The sequence below is a fragment of the Alosa alosa genome, chromosome 17, assembly GCF_017589495.1.
Source record: "Alosa alosa isolate M-15738 ecotype Scorff River chromosome 17, AALO_Geno_1.1, whole genome shotgun sequence".
Taxonomy (NCBI): domain Eukaryota; kingdom Metazoa; phylum Chordata; class Actinopteri; order Clupeiformes; family Clupeidae; genus Alosa; species Alosa alosa.
This window is the reverse complement of record NC_063205.1, coordinates 29291244-29306738: the sequence shown is the minus strand read 5'-3', so window position 1 is coordinate 29306738 and position 15495 is coordinate 29291244. Positions and strand designations below refer to the sequence as shown.

The following is a 15495-nucleotide window of genomic DNA, read 5'->3' as shown; positions in this document are numbered from 1 at the left end:
AATTGGGTGTGTCAAAAAAAAAAAAAAAAAAAAAAAAAATACGGTTAATACACACCACACACTCAAAAAGGGCACTTCCACACTGTGCAAGGTGCACCTACGTAAACTTGTGGGGAAAGCACATTTAGCAATCCCTATAGGGGACCAAAAAAAAAAAGTATATGAAAATTAAGTGTGAAAGGGTTTTTTTTTTTTTTTTGGGGTAACTACAGATATATTTTAAGTCTGTGCTTTAAAAAAATACAATCAGTCTGAGAGGGCTGTAATAGAAAGCTCTGTTCACAATCACAACGGATAAGAAAGTGCTTGATTGACCACTCGCATATCAGAGGGGACTCCTGAAAATGGAAGGTAAATAGGACATCTTAAGAATAAAACTGTAGTTCTTTACAATAAAATTACAGCTCTTAATACAGACCCATCTTTAAAAATTCTCAATTTTTTTTTTATGATGGCTTTAAAAAAAGAAAGGGGGGGAAGGGACTGATGAGGCTATCCATTCGAGCGATGTACATGAAATCAAGTTCACTGAGGCAGGCTCTGTTGTAAGGCAACCGAGAAGTCCAAGACTTAATTCTCTCTTCAAGGGATAGGATCAAAGTGTTTCAGTGTGGGATGTGTGAAAAAGATCAACCTGAGTGCAGTGTGTATATGTTTTATGTGTGTGTGTGTGAGTGTATGTATGCGAGAGCGCAATAGCATGGTTGTACATACAGGTGTATTTATGTGTACATGTAAGGAGAAAAAAACAAAACAAAGAAAGAAAAGAAAAGTGTTCTGTGCGTCCTGGTGCTAGGCCGGCTGCTCCAGGGAGTTCTTGTACCAGGCCACCTTGGCTGGATCTGAAAGGAGACAGACAACAGCTGTTATTGAGGCCCTCTGAAGGATCTCCTGTTCAGTCCAGCATCTGACACAGACAGGTCTGGCCCCACTCACTGGACAATTACCTGGAAATGTACCACTATGCCTACTTCTAACCTCCTACTTAAATTCAATTATCTCTAAACTGATCATGTCAAGTTATGTAAAATGTACATATATTTTCAGGATAATTTTGAGTACTGATGCCATGACATATGCCAATGAAGCTCATTGTGCAATGGGCAATATTTGAAACGTGTGTTTTTTTTTTTTTTTTTTTTTTTTTTTTTTAAACTTGCCAGTTACTTGCAAGTTATTTTGATGTTGGTTTTACGGTCACCAGGGTAAATAATCTGTGAAATAGTCGTGACGTATATTTTTGGTCACATCATGCAGCCTTACTTCTCTAATAAGTCAAAACATTTACTTCACTGAAATGGATGTCGTGGTTCGCCTAATTATCAATGGATAGCTTACCTTCTTTCTGTCTGTTGTACACAGTGTTCCATTCTGAAAATGAAGAGACAAGTCGTCATGAGTAAGGCTTGGTATGACCAAACAACAAAAAACACTGGCATTTAACCTGGCGGACATAGAACTGTTAACAATACATAGATCCTGAACTGTACACATCAAGCAAAAAAATAAAATCAACAAAACTCTACAGGACAGATATATTGCTTTGATATAAGACACAAAGAATCGGAAGCCCTCTAGAACAGCCCAATAGACTGATGTTGAGTAAAACATTGCCCATGAACAAAAGCGTGACTGGGGTCATCAATCTTAGGGTTGGTATTTGCTCTAGGCATTTTGCTTACCTACTTCGTTTAAAAAAAACAAAAAGCAAGGAAAAGAAAGAAAAATAGACCAGGCCCTCTGGAGGACCTTCCTGAAGCCTGTAATTTCTGTGCTCACTGTCCCTCTAGTGATTAGACAAGTTTGCCTGACCATATATGAACACAAAGGACAGTGTGAGATTATCTTGCATGGTGTCTGACTGCAATTACTACGGTCAGAGCAATGCAGAATTCAGCCGTGCCAACAAATAAACATATGAATGGATTCATATCCATGTTTACAGCTCAAGGGGAAAAAATAGGCAGGTCTATCAACCTACCTATGTGTGGGTCTGTGAATTTAGCCATCATGTAACCCTCTATCTTTGTGAATGAGAGCCTAACTGAGGCAATCCAGTGTTCCAGCTTTATATTCTACCATAGGCAAAGGGAGGCCTCTCACCTTGGACGTGGTATTGCATAGCCTCTACCAGGTGACGACAGGTGAGGAGCAGCTCTCCAGAGCTTTCGTCCTGTCTGTTGCACAGCTCCATGGAGAAAGAGGACGTAGCAGGGGCTGGAGGGGTGGTGAGGGCAGGCTTTTCAGAGTCCATATCTCCTGTGAGGGGGTGTGAGGGGGGAGTGGGGTGGTTGGCTGCAGTTTCTGGCGTGGCCTGGGGTGTTGGGATCTGGGCTAGGTCCGGGGCCGCCATGGAGGGACTGTTCTCGGCCGGCCCGTCGCTAATAAAGCTCAGCCCCCACTGGTTCTGCAGCAGCACTCCAATCCCGGGGGGCTCCTCGGTGCCCCCCGACGCGCCACCCCCTGCCTTCACCTTGGAAGCGTAGCTCACGGCCGGTTGCAGCTTGGCAGGGCTGTCCTTCACAGGGAAGGCTGGCGGAGGCTTGAGCAGAGACAGGCTGTCCTCCACCCACCGGGCCTTCTGGACGGGGCCGGGCCTCTGGGCTTTGTCACCGCTGGGACGGCCGCCTACCCTCAGGCTCTCCCGCCGGGGGCCGCGGCCTCTGGTGTGGCCCCGCCGCTCCCTCTCGCGGCTGTGAGCAAACGTGAATGGCTGGCCAGTCCCGTTCAGAGTGGCCTCGAGCGCCGATGGGGAAGCCTGTCTGCTTTGCTTGTCAGGCCCCGCAGAGCAACCTCCTCCACCTCCACCACCAATGCCAGAACCTGGAGAAAGGCGGCGGTTCCGGATGTGAGGCTCAGGCTTAGGGGGCGAAACCAGAACAGCAGGGTCACACAGGCGATCTGACTCACATACGGCGTTGTTGGCCTCCCAAGAACCTGAAGAAATTATTTCGAAATCACACATTACATCAATGCAGAACTAGACAAATCAAAAACGAAACAAATACATGTCATATAGTCAAGTTATATGGGTGCTTGGCCTACAATTTAAATTGCCTAAAAGGCCAAGCTGTCGTTTAGGTTTATTACTTAAATACAGAGCCGCATGGAACCATCATTACTTTTTACCAAGCCAAACAAACCCTGAAAGCATATACCGGTTGGTCATTTTAAAAAATTACATTAAATGGCATTAAAAAACGTTGACTTCTGCTTAGCGCCGCCGCGTTATGCAGTCTATGGTTATGGCTAACGTTAACTAAGATCATCAAATCAACTAAAAGTGCCTAGGCTAAACACACGGGACATCACATGGGGAAAAAAATAGGCGCAGGTCTACGAATCTTGTGAGCAGAACACTGCTTCCAGATATTCTGACAAGGAGCAGAAGCGAGCAAGACAGCTAGTAACGTTACCCCAACGTTAGCCAACTACTTCTGGTGTCAACAACAGAAGGGCTGGCTAGCTACCAAGTTAGCCAGCTAACGTTGGAGAAGTTCACTTCAGTAACGTTACATGTTTTTGAAGCCGTATCGGGTATACGTGGTGTATTTTGCCAGTTGCAACTCAACGAAACGTGGCCTTCGCAGCAGGACAAATAATACACATGGTCATGTAAGTTCAGTTAACCGATCCGGATTGAAAACTGTATGATAGGAATGACTAACATATGCTAGCTAAGATTAGCTGCTTGGCTACCTTGCTAGTTGGCAGACGTTTGCTAACCAGCTTACTTCAACTGGAAAAAAAAGGAAAGTATTCAGATACATTGACAGCGACTACCCTTTAGATTAACGGTAGGAATATGTGGGACTTTTTTCAGTACATTGACATTACAAAATGACACATTCAAAAGAGATGGGATATCTCATTTACCCAGAACAGTAAAGTTTCGTAAGCCTGACCGCCTAACGTTAACGTTACTTCATTCAAAGCGTGCTGACAAACTGTCTACCCAGCTAGCAAGCTAAGTAACTCTAGCTGGCGTAGCTATCATGGACAATTAGGCAAAGTACATCTTTTCATATACCACAATTTCCTTATTGTCGAGAAAGAAACGCTCACCTGGTTTAATATGCATATCTTGAAGTGTTGCTTCCCTATGAATTTAAATATAGCTAGCGCTAATTACAGTTTCAGACAGGACGGCGTGTTGACGACTTCAGGCAGGGCCACACGGAAGCTACAGACTGGCCGGGTGGAAGTGAGTGTTATCGCTTCCGGTTATTTGAGGCGCCAAGAGAGGAGGGAAGAATCGCGAAGGTGGGCGGAGAAGAACCTCCCTCATCCCATAAGAAAAAAATAGATCTATGCTAAGTAATGTCAAACATTGCACATTTTAAAAACAGGCACTGCCATCTATATCACCTTGTCTTGGGGAGTCCTCATTAATGCTCTCATTCTCTAACTCATCCTTTTTACTCCTCCAATTTGTAGATAATGAGCTGCTTGATGGTAAGTGGCCTCTCAATCTCTGCTTGCGGGATGGTTTCCTATGCTGGCTGTTCCTCTGCTTTTTAGCTCTCCCATTAGACACAATCTCATCACCTGTGCCTCTATGTCTATCTGTGTGGAGACGGAACAAGCTGATTCCTTCATAAGGCCTACATTCATTTTGGTCTGAGTCTCTCTGGTCCCGGCTGTGATTCCTTTTACTCCTTTGGCTCTCAGTTGGTCTCAACTCTGCCTTGTTTTGACATGCCCAGTCACCAGCGGCAGCGCTATCTTCCCTCCAGCGCCAGTTGGCCTCATTCTGCTTACCCTGCTGGAGGTTTTCCCAGTCTGCAGACCTCGTCCTCCTGTCTGCTGCTGACACCCTGCCTTTGGGCAATCTAGTTCCCCCATTCTGCCTCCTAAACTGGCTGTGATAGGTTGCATAAGGCACACTGTCCACAGAGTCTGTGTCTGGGGAGTTACCGGTCTCCCTGCAGTAAGATTCCTGAGATGTCTTGCATATGATATGCTCTAAAACTCCCTGATCTGTGTGATTATGCTCCTTGCTCTCAGTTGCTGAGTCATAGCCCTTTGGAACAACTGAAGGTGCTTCTGATGGGAAATCATTCAGTCTTTGATGTTTCACATTCTTTTCCTCCACATTTTCACAAATTTTTAACTGATCTCTGATTTTTTCAACTTGTTGGGAATTCTCTGAATGTATCTCCTCAAAATGACCATCTCCTGTGGAAGAAATAAATATATAAGCTTACAATTCAATTTACCTTCAGTTTTATTGAACAACGTCTATGAACAGTGTAACCTTGGCTAAATATATTAACATAGATCTCAATGTTATTTTGTATCACTCACCAATGGTATTTTTTTCTATAACTGACTTGGTTGTGATATTTCCCATTTTCCTTTCTGAGTAATTTCTGTCATCGCTTTTAATGTTCTCACAATGTTTTCTTTTATTCTGAGCTTCTAGGTCATCCTGTTCAATTACTTCCACACTTTGACAATTTTCTTCAGGGCTTTTATCAGAAATATTGGAATCATCAGTGACTTCCTCAGTTTCTTTCTGGGCCTCTATTTCCAGCGACAGCTTAGTTGACTCTCCTTTGTTAGCCATACGCTTTTCTTTTCTTTTGTCTTTGCTTATCTTACCATTTTTTTTTATTTTGTTGATCTTGGTCTTATCCTCTGCTATTTCTGAGGGCAACAGTTCAGATGCAGCTACTTTGAATTTGTCACCTTTGTTCTGCTTCATTCTTTTAAATGTTTGTGCCTCTTTGGCTTCCTTTATCAAATCTGCCTCGTGCTCAGGCTTCACAGTATCCCTGCTCTCTTCCATTTTGTCGGCACAGGTTCTCTTTCCACCTCCTTCACTGTATGCCCTCTCACGATTTAGGCACCGTTGATGGTGGACCTTTCTGGCTCTCTCTATAACTCTCTCCCTGTGGTCCTTGGTGCTCTGGCTTGTGCGAGAGTAGACATCATCAAAAATCTGAGTTATTGATGGCCACGAGGCAACCGGTGGACCTGGTCGTGGTGATAATACCACATCAGGCGAAACACTGCTGTAGTGGTAAGGCAAAAGGCTCATACCCCTAAAAGGATGATATGGGTTTCTGGATTCCTTTCTGCCCTCTACATCATAACAGCCGTTGTTCTGTCTGAACCCAGTCCAATGCTTTTTCTTCATAGAGGACTTCAATCTTCTTTGCTCCTTTAAACTCACACGTTTGCCCTTGGCTGTTCCTTTGCCCCCGTTTTGGGTCCCCTGCCTTGTCGACGGCTCTGCTTCAAAGCCCTGGGCACCCAGCAGAGCTTCGACCTCATCTTCATCATCATTCCAATATTGAAGAATTGTTCCTTCCCATGGCTTTCCAAATATGTTCTGAGATGGATCTCCATAGTATTGACCCCTTTCTTCATCAAGGTCTGGAATACAATGACATAACAGTAATGATCACTTTTGTACTATATCTCTGCTACAGCTAGCACATGTTAGCAGTATTACAGATCCGTGGTCTATAATAAATAAAGTCTATCACTGAATTTATTCTAACATTGACATGTTTAAGTAGTAGCTATAATTTTATGTTATGTACAGTATGTACTGTATGCATTACTTGTTCACCACAATTAGAAGTTTATGTTTTATTTTACAAACAATTTTGGAGTGCCTTACCCAAAGAGCATATTAAACAATAGAACAAAGCATACAATCTGACTTTACCCCAATGATAGCCGTGCCAGGTCTTGAGATCTGCTAATTGGTTTATTGTGCATTTGTAGGCTGTACCTAGCAGTCCAAAAGGTGTGGATCGCTCTGTTCCACCACCCTCAGACTCCATCAGGTGTTTTTTAATCTGTTGGTTGGACAGCATGTGCAGACTTTCTAAATGGGTCCGGTTTGTAGTTTCACACTAAAAAAACAACAACAACAACAAAAACAAATGACAAAATAGTCATTGAGTATTTAGTTAAAATAGTCATTGAGTATTTAGTTCAAATAGTCATTGAGTATTTAGTTCAAATAGTCATTGAGTATTTAGTTAAAATAGTCATTGAGTATTTAGTTAAAATAGTCCTTGAGTATTTAGTTAAAATAGTCATTCACTATTTTGTAGTTCTGTACAATACAGTAAATCTACAAACAATGTGGTCTTGCCTACAGGCTAATCCTTTTCTTACTGTAAACAATCAACTCTGCTAGAATAAAACAAGCTTCATCAGTCAATTAGGATCAACATAATGACAAAGAAGTAACTTAGATTTATATTATGTCAAACCTTGGGGGTTTCCCCCCGATAAAGTCTGACTTAATTTTAGGAGTATTGACTACTATTTGAGTTCAAAAGGCACATTTTGTAATGCAATGTTCCTTTGATAAGCAGTGAAGTCTCCAGAGCTCTAATAGGTGCTTGCTTTCCTGTTCAAGATAGGAGACATAAAGAGTGTTTGATCATGTTTAAGTCTATCAAAGAACTTCATGCTGATCAATACCTCAGTGTTTTGTATGGAATCCTGATCAGTGATAGACTGCAATCTACTGTGGGGAATGATCTTAATTTGTTGGAAGCCAGTCGATAGTATTATTTGACTAATAAAGTCATCAACTGACTCATCTTTTGACATGCACACTGTGTTTCCTAGAAGTGGAACAATGTCCTAGAAACAAAATAAAAAAATTGGGTTTATTTAATAAAATGTGTTCCTCCCTCATCTACAGTATGTGAACTATTCATGATTATGGTTTTCTACACAGAAAAGGGAGTTGTGCTACTGATATCTTTGAACATTTCAAATGAATATTTTCATGCACACTTCCTCAGTCCATATTCACTATGGACACCTGTGAATACCAGAGACAACCCCAAATACACCTTCAAACGATTCTACATGCATATCTCAGTGTCTGAACAATGTACTGCCTTATGTAAATGGCATGGCATGCTACAGACTACATTTAGAATGATGAGTCTTTTAACATTTCTTGACAAAACTATCACTAGAATGTAGATCATTAGGCAAATAATTCCATCGACAAGGAAAAGTCTTGCATTAGAGCTGCATTCTGGCTGCTATAGGAAGCCAATAAAGAGTAGCTAACAGAGGAGTACATGTTGCTTCTTTGGCTTATTAAAAAAACAGACATTAAGAGTAGCCTACTTGACCGTACTCAAATCTATGAAAGAACTTAATGCTAATCAGTACCTCAGCATCTCTGCAATCCTGATAAGTGATAGACTGCAATCTAATGCAGGGAAAAATCCTTCTAGGTCTCAGTGAACTCCTCTGATGACCAATGAGCCTCTCCGAGATGAATTCATGTTTAGGATGTACTGAATTCAGGGGATTACCTAAATATGGAACAATTTCCTGGAAACAAAGGAACATCAATATTGATAGTGTAAGCTATTTGTTTCTCTCACTTTGGCGACCAGCTCATAGGAGGCTAATTCGAACAGACAGCGTGCTCTTGGACCAGCATGTGGCAATTCAGATGTGGATGATATTCATTCACTGTGCCCCTTGTCTCACTTACTTGGTGTTTATGATGGAGGCTTTGAGCTGGTAGACTGGGACCCTCAGATTTCTCAAAATTGTAAAGATTTTCTGTTGGTGTTACTGCATCATATTCAGTATCTTCACTGCGTTCAGAAACTTGACATGCTATGCTCTGTTCCTCTGAAACAGCTGACTGTTCTGTGGATTTCTGTCCAGTTTCCTCCTGGCACTTCCCTTCACTAAATTTATGACACAATTCTTCAGCTGAAAGTGCATTTATCTGCACAGATTCTGCAATAAGGTGTGTTACCTGTGTAATTAAAACAGTAACGTTAGACTAGAAGCGAGTCTGTCCAACATCCCGAAAATCGATACCCCACTGATTTTGGCCAATCAGTTGCAACAATAACGGTAACCTGTAAACTAGGCCTTGTGACCAAATTATTATTTAATTTTTGCAAGCAAGCATAGGCCTATCGTTACCTGTTATTAACATAAATGTGAACATCACAGGTAGGCTAATGTTAACTTCAGGTTCATTTAAACCGAAATACATTCAGACAGAAATTGTGAGCTGGCTGGTTTGCCATCACTTGCTGCAACGCTAGCCTGTGAGTTAGGAGTGGCACATTATGGTTAACATTAGCATAATTTATGCATTTTGATACATAACATTAACGTTAGCCTACCTTATCCATTCTTGTTGTTCCTTGTAAGCACAAGATAGGTCATACCGAAATATTTATTATGAATTTCTTAACGTTAGATATATTTTCTTGATCCTACCATTAGAAGCTACCATAATCCGATTAACAATTAAATTTTACTTCAGCTAATTTACATGTAGGCCTAATGTAAAAGACATCATCGTAACCGATTTCATGAAAAACAATCCAAATGCTCTGGGTAGAAGCTAGTCTTGGCTATGAGAGTTTAATGTTTGCATTCAAATAACATCAAACGATTTAGAATACCACATGGATCAATATTATTCCAAAATATTATGAATAAACAGGTTGCGGTATCCAAGGACACTCACACATGCGCAATGCTTCATTCAATGCTAACATTCTAGAGCGCAATACTGTAAAAATCTGTGAAAAATATGTCTAGGCTGTCTGTCTAGACAACGTGTTGAATAAAAGCACCAGATTTAATTTAATTTAATTTGACAATCAATCTGTTATATATGAGTAATAGGTTACACTAAATTAAAGTAGCCTACTAAAACATTAATAATTAAGAAACAAGCTTTATTTGAGATTGTTTTGAAAAGACAAACAAACCCCTCCAAAAAACAACAAAAAAAACACAGCTATCCTATATACATACAATATAGCCTAGAAATGGCTCATGAAATTTAGGCTAAGTAGCCTAAAAGACTATAGCAACTAGACTAAATACTAAATTTGTTTACTTTAAATCAGGGCAATCTTTTCACAATACATATTTTCAATGTCTTACTCCTACACAATGGCCTAATAATGACAGCAAAAGTATGAAAAACACAGGCAGGTCAATTAATACAATCCAATTGGCTTATGAAAAAGCATGTGTAATTAATCAAGTTAGTTGGATAAATCTTCCAAATCTTGCATGATAGATAATAACCTAAAGCAGTAATTTTTTGTCATTCCGATTAACTATTCTGATTGAAAAATGTGTGCCGTCTGTTTTGGGGGGCGTATTATCAAAAATCGAAAACCGTCTTGTCAAAAAGCTGTCTTATTAGGAAGAGTCCATACTTTATCTTTCTTTTATTTCTAAGGTGTTGTCCTCACATTGTCTCTTTGCCTGTTTGGACACTGAGTTGTCTGCCGTTTGTCTACCTGGGTCCATAAGATCCTGGATGATCTTGCTGCTCCGCTCCAAAGTGGACTTCAGCTCCTGTAAGTCCCTTTGCATCCCATCAATCAAACCAAGCTTAGAGAGTTTCCTGTCAATGGATGATAGAACCTCATGGCAAGCTTCAACCACACTCACACCAGCATGTTTGATAGAGCTGCTGGTGTCAGAACTGCTCGGCTCTGTTAAGGCTGATTCTACTGATTCCTGCAAGACCATCTCTAAGTAAGAGTCTATGAAGGCCTCTAGCTCCTCGATATTACTGTCTCCCCATTCATCTATTAGTGCTTGGAGGCTTCCTGACTTGATAAATTCTTTCAGGTGTCTTTGGTCATGTTGCTTAGTAGGGGACGATGGGCTTTCAACACAGTCAGCCATGTGTTCAGCATCTTCTTTTCCAAGCAGCATGCGAGATTGCCTTTTTGAAACTGGAGTGACCACAAGCCAAGCAAGGCTCCCATCTGTGGAGACAGGAGTCCAGCCATTTGACCCCAACCCTCTAGGGCCCTGTGAGACCCCTGAGCACAACCACTCTGGAACATTTGCTACCAGCACCCTTCTTCCGGCATTCACTGAGGGCCACTGCCAACCGTCATTTATCTGTATAACCGCTGAAGAGCTTCTCGCTGCCACCATTGCGTCACATATGCATCGTTCACCTGCAGGCCTAGCCAGTCCATGAGGTCTTTCTTGTGCAGGGGTGATATCCGATACATTTGGAGACTCAGAAACACCCAAATTATTAAAAACTCCTGCTCTCTCCATGGGACACCCTGCAATAATAAATTATTATTATTTACATATGTTTGTGTTATGTATTCCGTTCATATATGTTTCAGAGAGTTGTTGTTAGACTGCTAAATCATACTAATTAAAATGGATAAATACTTACTGTCTTGTGAGAGAGAGATGCCCTCAGGTGTGCCTGCATTATTATTTGTCTTAAGCTTTTCTAACTTTGCTGAAAGTCCCATAACAGTTGCATCTACAGCATCCTTGTACTTTTGGTCCTTGAGCCTCACCAGCACAAGCATTTCCTCAATTTTCTCCAGAAGCTCTGACACTTGGCCTCTGTCATCTCGGTTCTTGTTGTCCAGAATGTGGTATCTATTTCCACAGTTCTCAACCAGCTTTTGAAGTGGTTCCCCTTCACTCTCAATGTGCTGCTCTATGGTGGTGCCTCCCAGCCAGTCCCCATTGGTGAAAAGAACCATGGTGCGATGCCACAGCTGTTTCCCAAGTGCAGACAGGCGTGACACTGTTGCTTTAAATTCCACATTGTGGAATGAGGAACTACAGTTCACAACTAACAGGAGGACACCACACCCATGGGCATGAAGCGATAGTTCCTCAATAAAGTTGTATTTCTCCAGGGCCACAGAGTCCAATGCTGGAACCTTTATGACTGTTAACTCTCTTCCAGCCACATCTCCCTTTTTTTCAACCAAATCAATGTCATGGCCACCAACTTCAAACTCCTCTCTGCTCAGGATTGTGTTTCCAGCGGCACTCTTGCCAGAGTGTCTTTCCCCAAGCAATGTGATCTTCAGGTCAGTGGGGACTTTGACCATCTCTGTGAGAAAAAACAATGAGCATAAACTTTATTTTGCACACGTCCACCATCACTAGGGAAAGCACTACTCATTTCATAGGATGTTGTGCACAGAAAACAGAAAACAATTAAATTAACAATCTGTCAGCAATATTCTCTATAAGACTAGAACTATAATTCCTCATCTTGCTATTTATGATTACCTTAAAGGGCTGTTCTCTGGTACATGATATTGTAAGCACATGGTATTTAATTTTAAAGGCCAGTGGCTAACTCACCAACAAGTGATCTCAGCACCTTTCGCTGTTTCCCAACTTTCATTGCTCTGTCTCTTGCCCTTCCTTTGTCAGCCTTTCTCCTCTTTTCCAACTCCATAAATATCTTCTCATCTTTCTCGTAAAGGTGACCACTGTTTCCTGCCAGCATTTCGTCAATCTTCTCCAGCATCATAGTGACTTGGAACCCATCTCCTTTGCTTTTGTTGTTGAAAACATGATACCTGTTACCACATTTCTCAACCAGCCACTGGATGGCTCTTCCTTCACTCTCAATGTATTGTTCAATGGTTGTGTCTCCCAGCCAGTCACCAAAGCTGAATAAAACAATAGTGTGGTTCCATACTCTTTCGCTGAGGAGTTCCACATGTTCCTGTAAAGCTCTTGCATACATAACAGTGAAGGCCTTGTCCACACGCACCACGAGAAGAAAGCAGTGCGGACCAGGGGGACACAGATGCGCACTTCGCATCAACTCCCGTTTCATGGACGCTGGTGAGTCTTGTGCATAGTAGTTCATCCACCAGCCAGGGGTGTCCACCAGGGAGACTTGCCTCCCTGACACTCTGCATGTTTTGGTTACACAGTGAGCTGTTCGCCTCTTTCTGTTAAACTCTTCCTGTCCAGAAATAATGGTATTCCCCACAGAGCTTTTCCCCGATCCCCTTGCACCCAATAGAACAAGACTCAGTTTGTCCAAGGGTTTTGACTGACCTGTCAGAGAAAGTTTGGGAGTGGTCAAATTTCTGTATGGAAAACTATGGCGAATCGGCGTCTGCGTCTTAAGTTTGTAATGTTTTGCCTGGTGCGTGAACTCCAAAAGTTGAGTAATACAGTAGAAAAAAGGCGCACTCAAGAGGCGCACTCAAGGGCCTGATACTCTACAAATTTGTATTGAGAGCCGAGGTTTTTACAATAAGTCTACGGACAAAAAACTGGGAAACAAACGTTTCGGGCTTAGCCCATTATCAATGTCTCCATTATGAAAAAAATGTATGGAAAACTTAAACAGTCATAACAAGTTTGTTATACATCCATATTAGATTCATATTAACTCATATCAGGTCACAGCTGATTCACTGGTCATTCAGTGGTGCACAACAACATATTTCATTACTAAGACTCTTCTATATTCTTCTTTATATACTGTATACCACTTCTATTCTATAAGTGGTATACAGTATATAAGCTTTTGTAATCTGTTATCTGTAGTAATGAACTTTTCAGGTCACAACCCACTCACCACTGAGCAGGCACCTTTGGGATTTCACCCTCATCCATCGCTGTTGGGCCCTCAGAACCGTGCCAGACCTGCAGTCCTCCACTTCTCGCAGAATGTGTTGGTCCATCTCAAAATAGAGCCCACCTATTCCTGCTATCATCACCTCTATCTTCTCCAATAGATGCACACTTTGTGTCATATCATGCCCACAGTTAATGTAAAGGGCATGATACCTCTTGCCACATTTCTCAAGGATCCACTCCAAGGGTCTCCCTCCCCTTTTGATGTGGTTTTCAATTGCAACCTTATTTGAGTGTTCTCCTTTTGTGAATATAACACAAGTGTGGCGCCATGCCGCCTCGCCAAGAAGTTCGAGATGCTCTTGAACAGCCCGTCTTCGCTTCTCGGTAAAGGCCGAGTCTACTTTGATGACCAGAAGAAAAATGTGCGGACCTGGGAGGCTCAGTGTTACACTACGAACAATCTCCTTCTTCACAAGCTCTGGGGTGTCGCTAGCGTGGAAGTCACACCACCAGCCCGGGGTGTCAGTGACAATAACATGCTTGCCCAAAACCTTGGCCTGTCTCCTCAGACAGGTGGTTCGCTCTCGTGTGACAAACTCCTCTGCACCTATGATTGTGTTTCCCACGCACATTTTTCCAGAGTTTCTTCCTCCAATGAGAATAATCCGGAGTTCTGAGAGCGGCTGTCCTGGCCCTGACAAATACAAAAAAAGAAGAAAAAAAAAAACACATTTTCATTATTTGTACTTTGAAATTAAAGCCATTGAAATTATTATTATTATTTTTTTTTTGTATTAGTGTCTTTTATTTGTTGTTTTAGTGTTAATCAAAGAATTGAGGATTACAGTATTTGCATTAAGGTATTACAAGTACTTTTAGTTAAAATGTTAATATTTATAGTTTTGCAGGTTACACATTGTTCAATGGATAAGAACTTCTAGTATGTACAGTAACTTACATAACATACTGTAAGTAATGTACAGCAAAAGCAAGATAAGGTTGAGCTGTGTCAACATATAGCCATTACTCTCACAAAATGTCACATTCTTCTGCATACATTTGAAAGATATACTTTGGAGCTAACACTTCTAAAACAGAGCTTTGGTTTGTGGATATGACAAAACGAGAGACCACATCCTTGAAACCAATTACGCATACGCATGTTGAATAGGAAGGAAATCCGGGCTATTTCTTAAATGAAAAATAAACAAAAAAGCTCAAACTCAAATACTTTTTACAATGATGTGGACAATGTTAAGTCAAATGGGTGTAGCTGGTCACAGTCCCCACCTCCAAGTTGATATCCTGCAGTGCACACTGATTCATTCAGACCTTTTCCATTCAGGCATTTTACTGAAAAACATAACATATCAAAACATAATGGTAATATAATAGAGTGACTTATGCCTACCTTGTCTCTGTATTTCTTTAGTGGCCATGTTTCGCCAGCCGTTACTTTAGGTTTACTAATTTCTCTGGAGCTGTTTTGTGTTTGCACACTCTCCTTCTCATATTCACTTGTGCATGCACTTAACAATGTATGAGCCTGGTCAATAAAACACACTTAAAAAAATATGCAGTGCAAAGGTTCAGGTTTATGACACTCAAGGAGTCATAGCATACGCCTTTGGTTAATATACCACTACTGCCACAGCAAAACCAGTCACTTTTCAACTCTAATTGTCCTCTTATCCTGACATCACTGCATCTTGATACATTAATCAGTCATTAGTCAGCATTTCCTTTAGGTGTTCCCCCTGGCATGTTTCTGTTCTTGCAACTGTAGCAAGGCACATCCCATGACACACCATCACAAGACACAGTTACGCATATTTACCTTTTTTGATCAAATATCTCATATGTTGTCCATCAAGGTTCAAAATCCCTGTGCACAGCCCTTCTTCCTCCAGGTGCTGATCTCATGTTATATTCATTTTTTTAAATGGAAAAAGTCTATGATAATTATATGACAATGATTTAAATGATTGATATATAAAATAACAATTATCTGAAAATGTTTAGAAAAAAATAAATGGACTGGACACCAGACTTGGCATGACTTTGATTGGGATGTTGTGTATTTTTTTCTCCACCTGGTGGCGCCAAATATGTAGGGTATTAAAC

The 15495-nt window shown here is 41.3% G+C and overlaps 2 protein-coding genes and 1 non-coding gene across 7 annotated transcripts; all 3 read right to left on the bottom strand.

The window, feature by feature from the left end:
* Positions 1 to 204: 204 nt before the first annotated feature.
* Positions 205 to 9451, bottom strand: si:ch211-214j24.10 (uncharacterized protein LOC558894 homolog). 4 transcript variants are annotated; one of them, XM_048267908.1, is made up of 10 exons: positions 9144 to 9451; positions 8492 to 8764; positions 8161 to 8325; positions 7450 to 7614; positions 6746 to 6869; positions 5308 to 6381; positions 4369 to 5178; positions 2104 to 2937; positions 1339 to 1371; positions 205 to 842 (listed from the first exon to the last, which is right to left on the bottom strand). In XM_048267908.1, exons 1-10 carry the CDS (start codon positions 9150 to 9152, stop codon positions 793 to 795), a joined length of 3537 nt encoding a protein of 1178 aa, XP_048123865.1. In that variant the 5' UTR covers positions 9153 to 9451; the 3' UTR covers positions 205 to 792. The 4 variants fall into 4 exon arrangements, with proteins under 4 accessions (XP_048123865.1, XP_048123862.1, XP_048123866.1 ...); XM_048267905.1 differs by having other exon boundaries at positions 6680 to 6869; positions 9144 to 9438; XM_048267909.1 differs by lacking the exon at positions 7450 to 7614 and having other exon boundaries at positions 6680 to 6869; positions 9144 to 9438.
* Positions 1768 to 1903, bottom strand: LOC125311121. The gene has a single exon (XR_007196447.1). It is a non-coding gene; the product is annotated as a small nucleolar RNA SNORA15 (small nucleolar RNA).
* Positions 9452 to 9686: 235 nt separating the features above from the next.
* On the bottom strand, positions 9687 to 15258 carry si:ch211-214j24.15 (GTPase IMAP family member 8). Of its 2 annotated transcripts, XM_048267911.1 has the most exons (6): positions 15209 to 15258; positions 14662 to 14724; positions 13370 to 14065; positions 12130 to 12840; positions 11192 to 11872; positions 9687 to 11072 (listed from the first exon to the last, which is right to left on the bottom strand). In XM_048267911.1, exons 1-6 carry the CDS (start codon positions 15228 to 15230, stop codon positions 10201 to 10203), a joined length of 3045 nt encoding a protein of 1014 aa, XP_048123868.1. In that variant the 5' UTR covers positions 15231 to 15258; the 3' UTR covers positions 9687 to 10200. The 2 variants fall into 2 exon arrangements, with proteins under 2 accessions (XP_048123868.1, XP_048123869.1); XM_048267912.1 differs by lacking the exon at positions 14662 to 14724 and having other exon boundaries at positions 14783 to 15225.
* Positions 15259 to 15495: the final 237 nt, after the last annotated feature.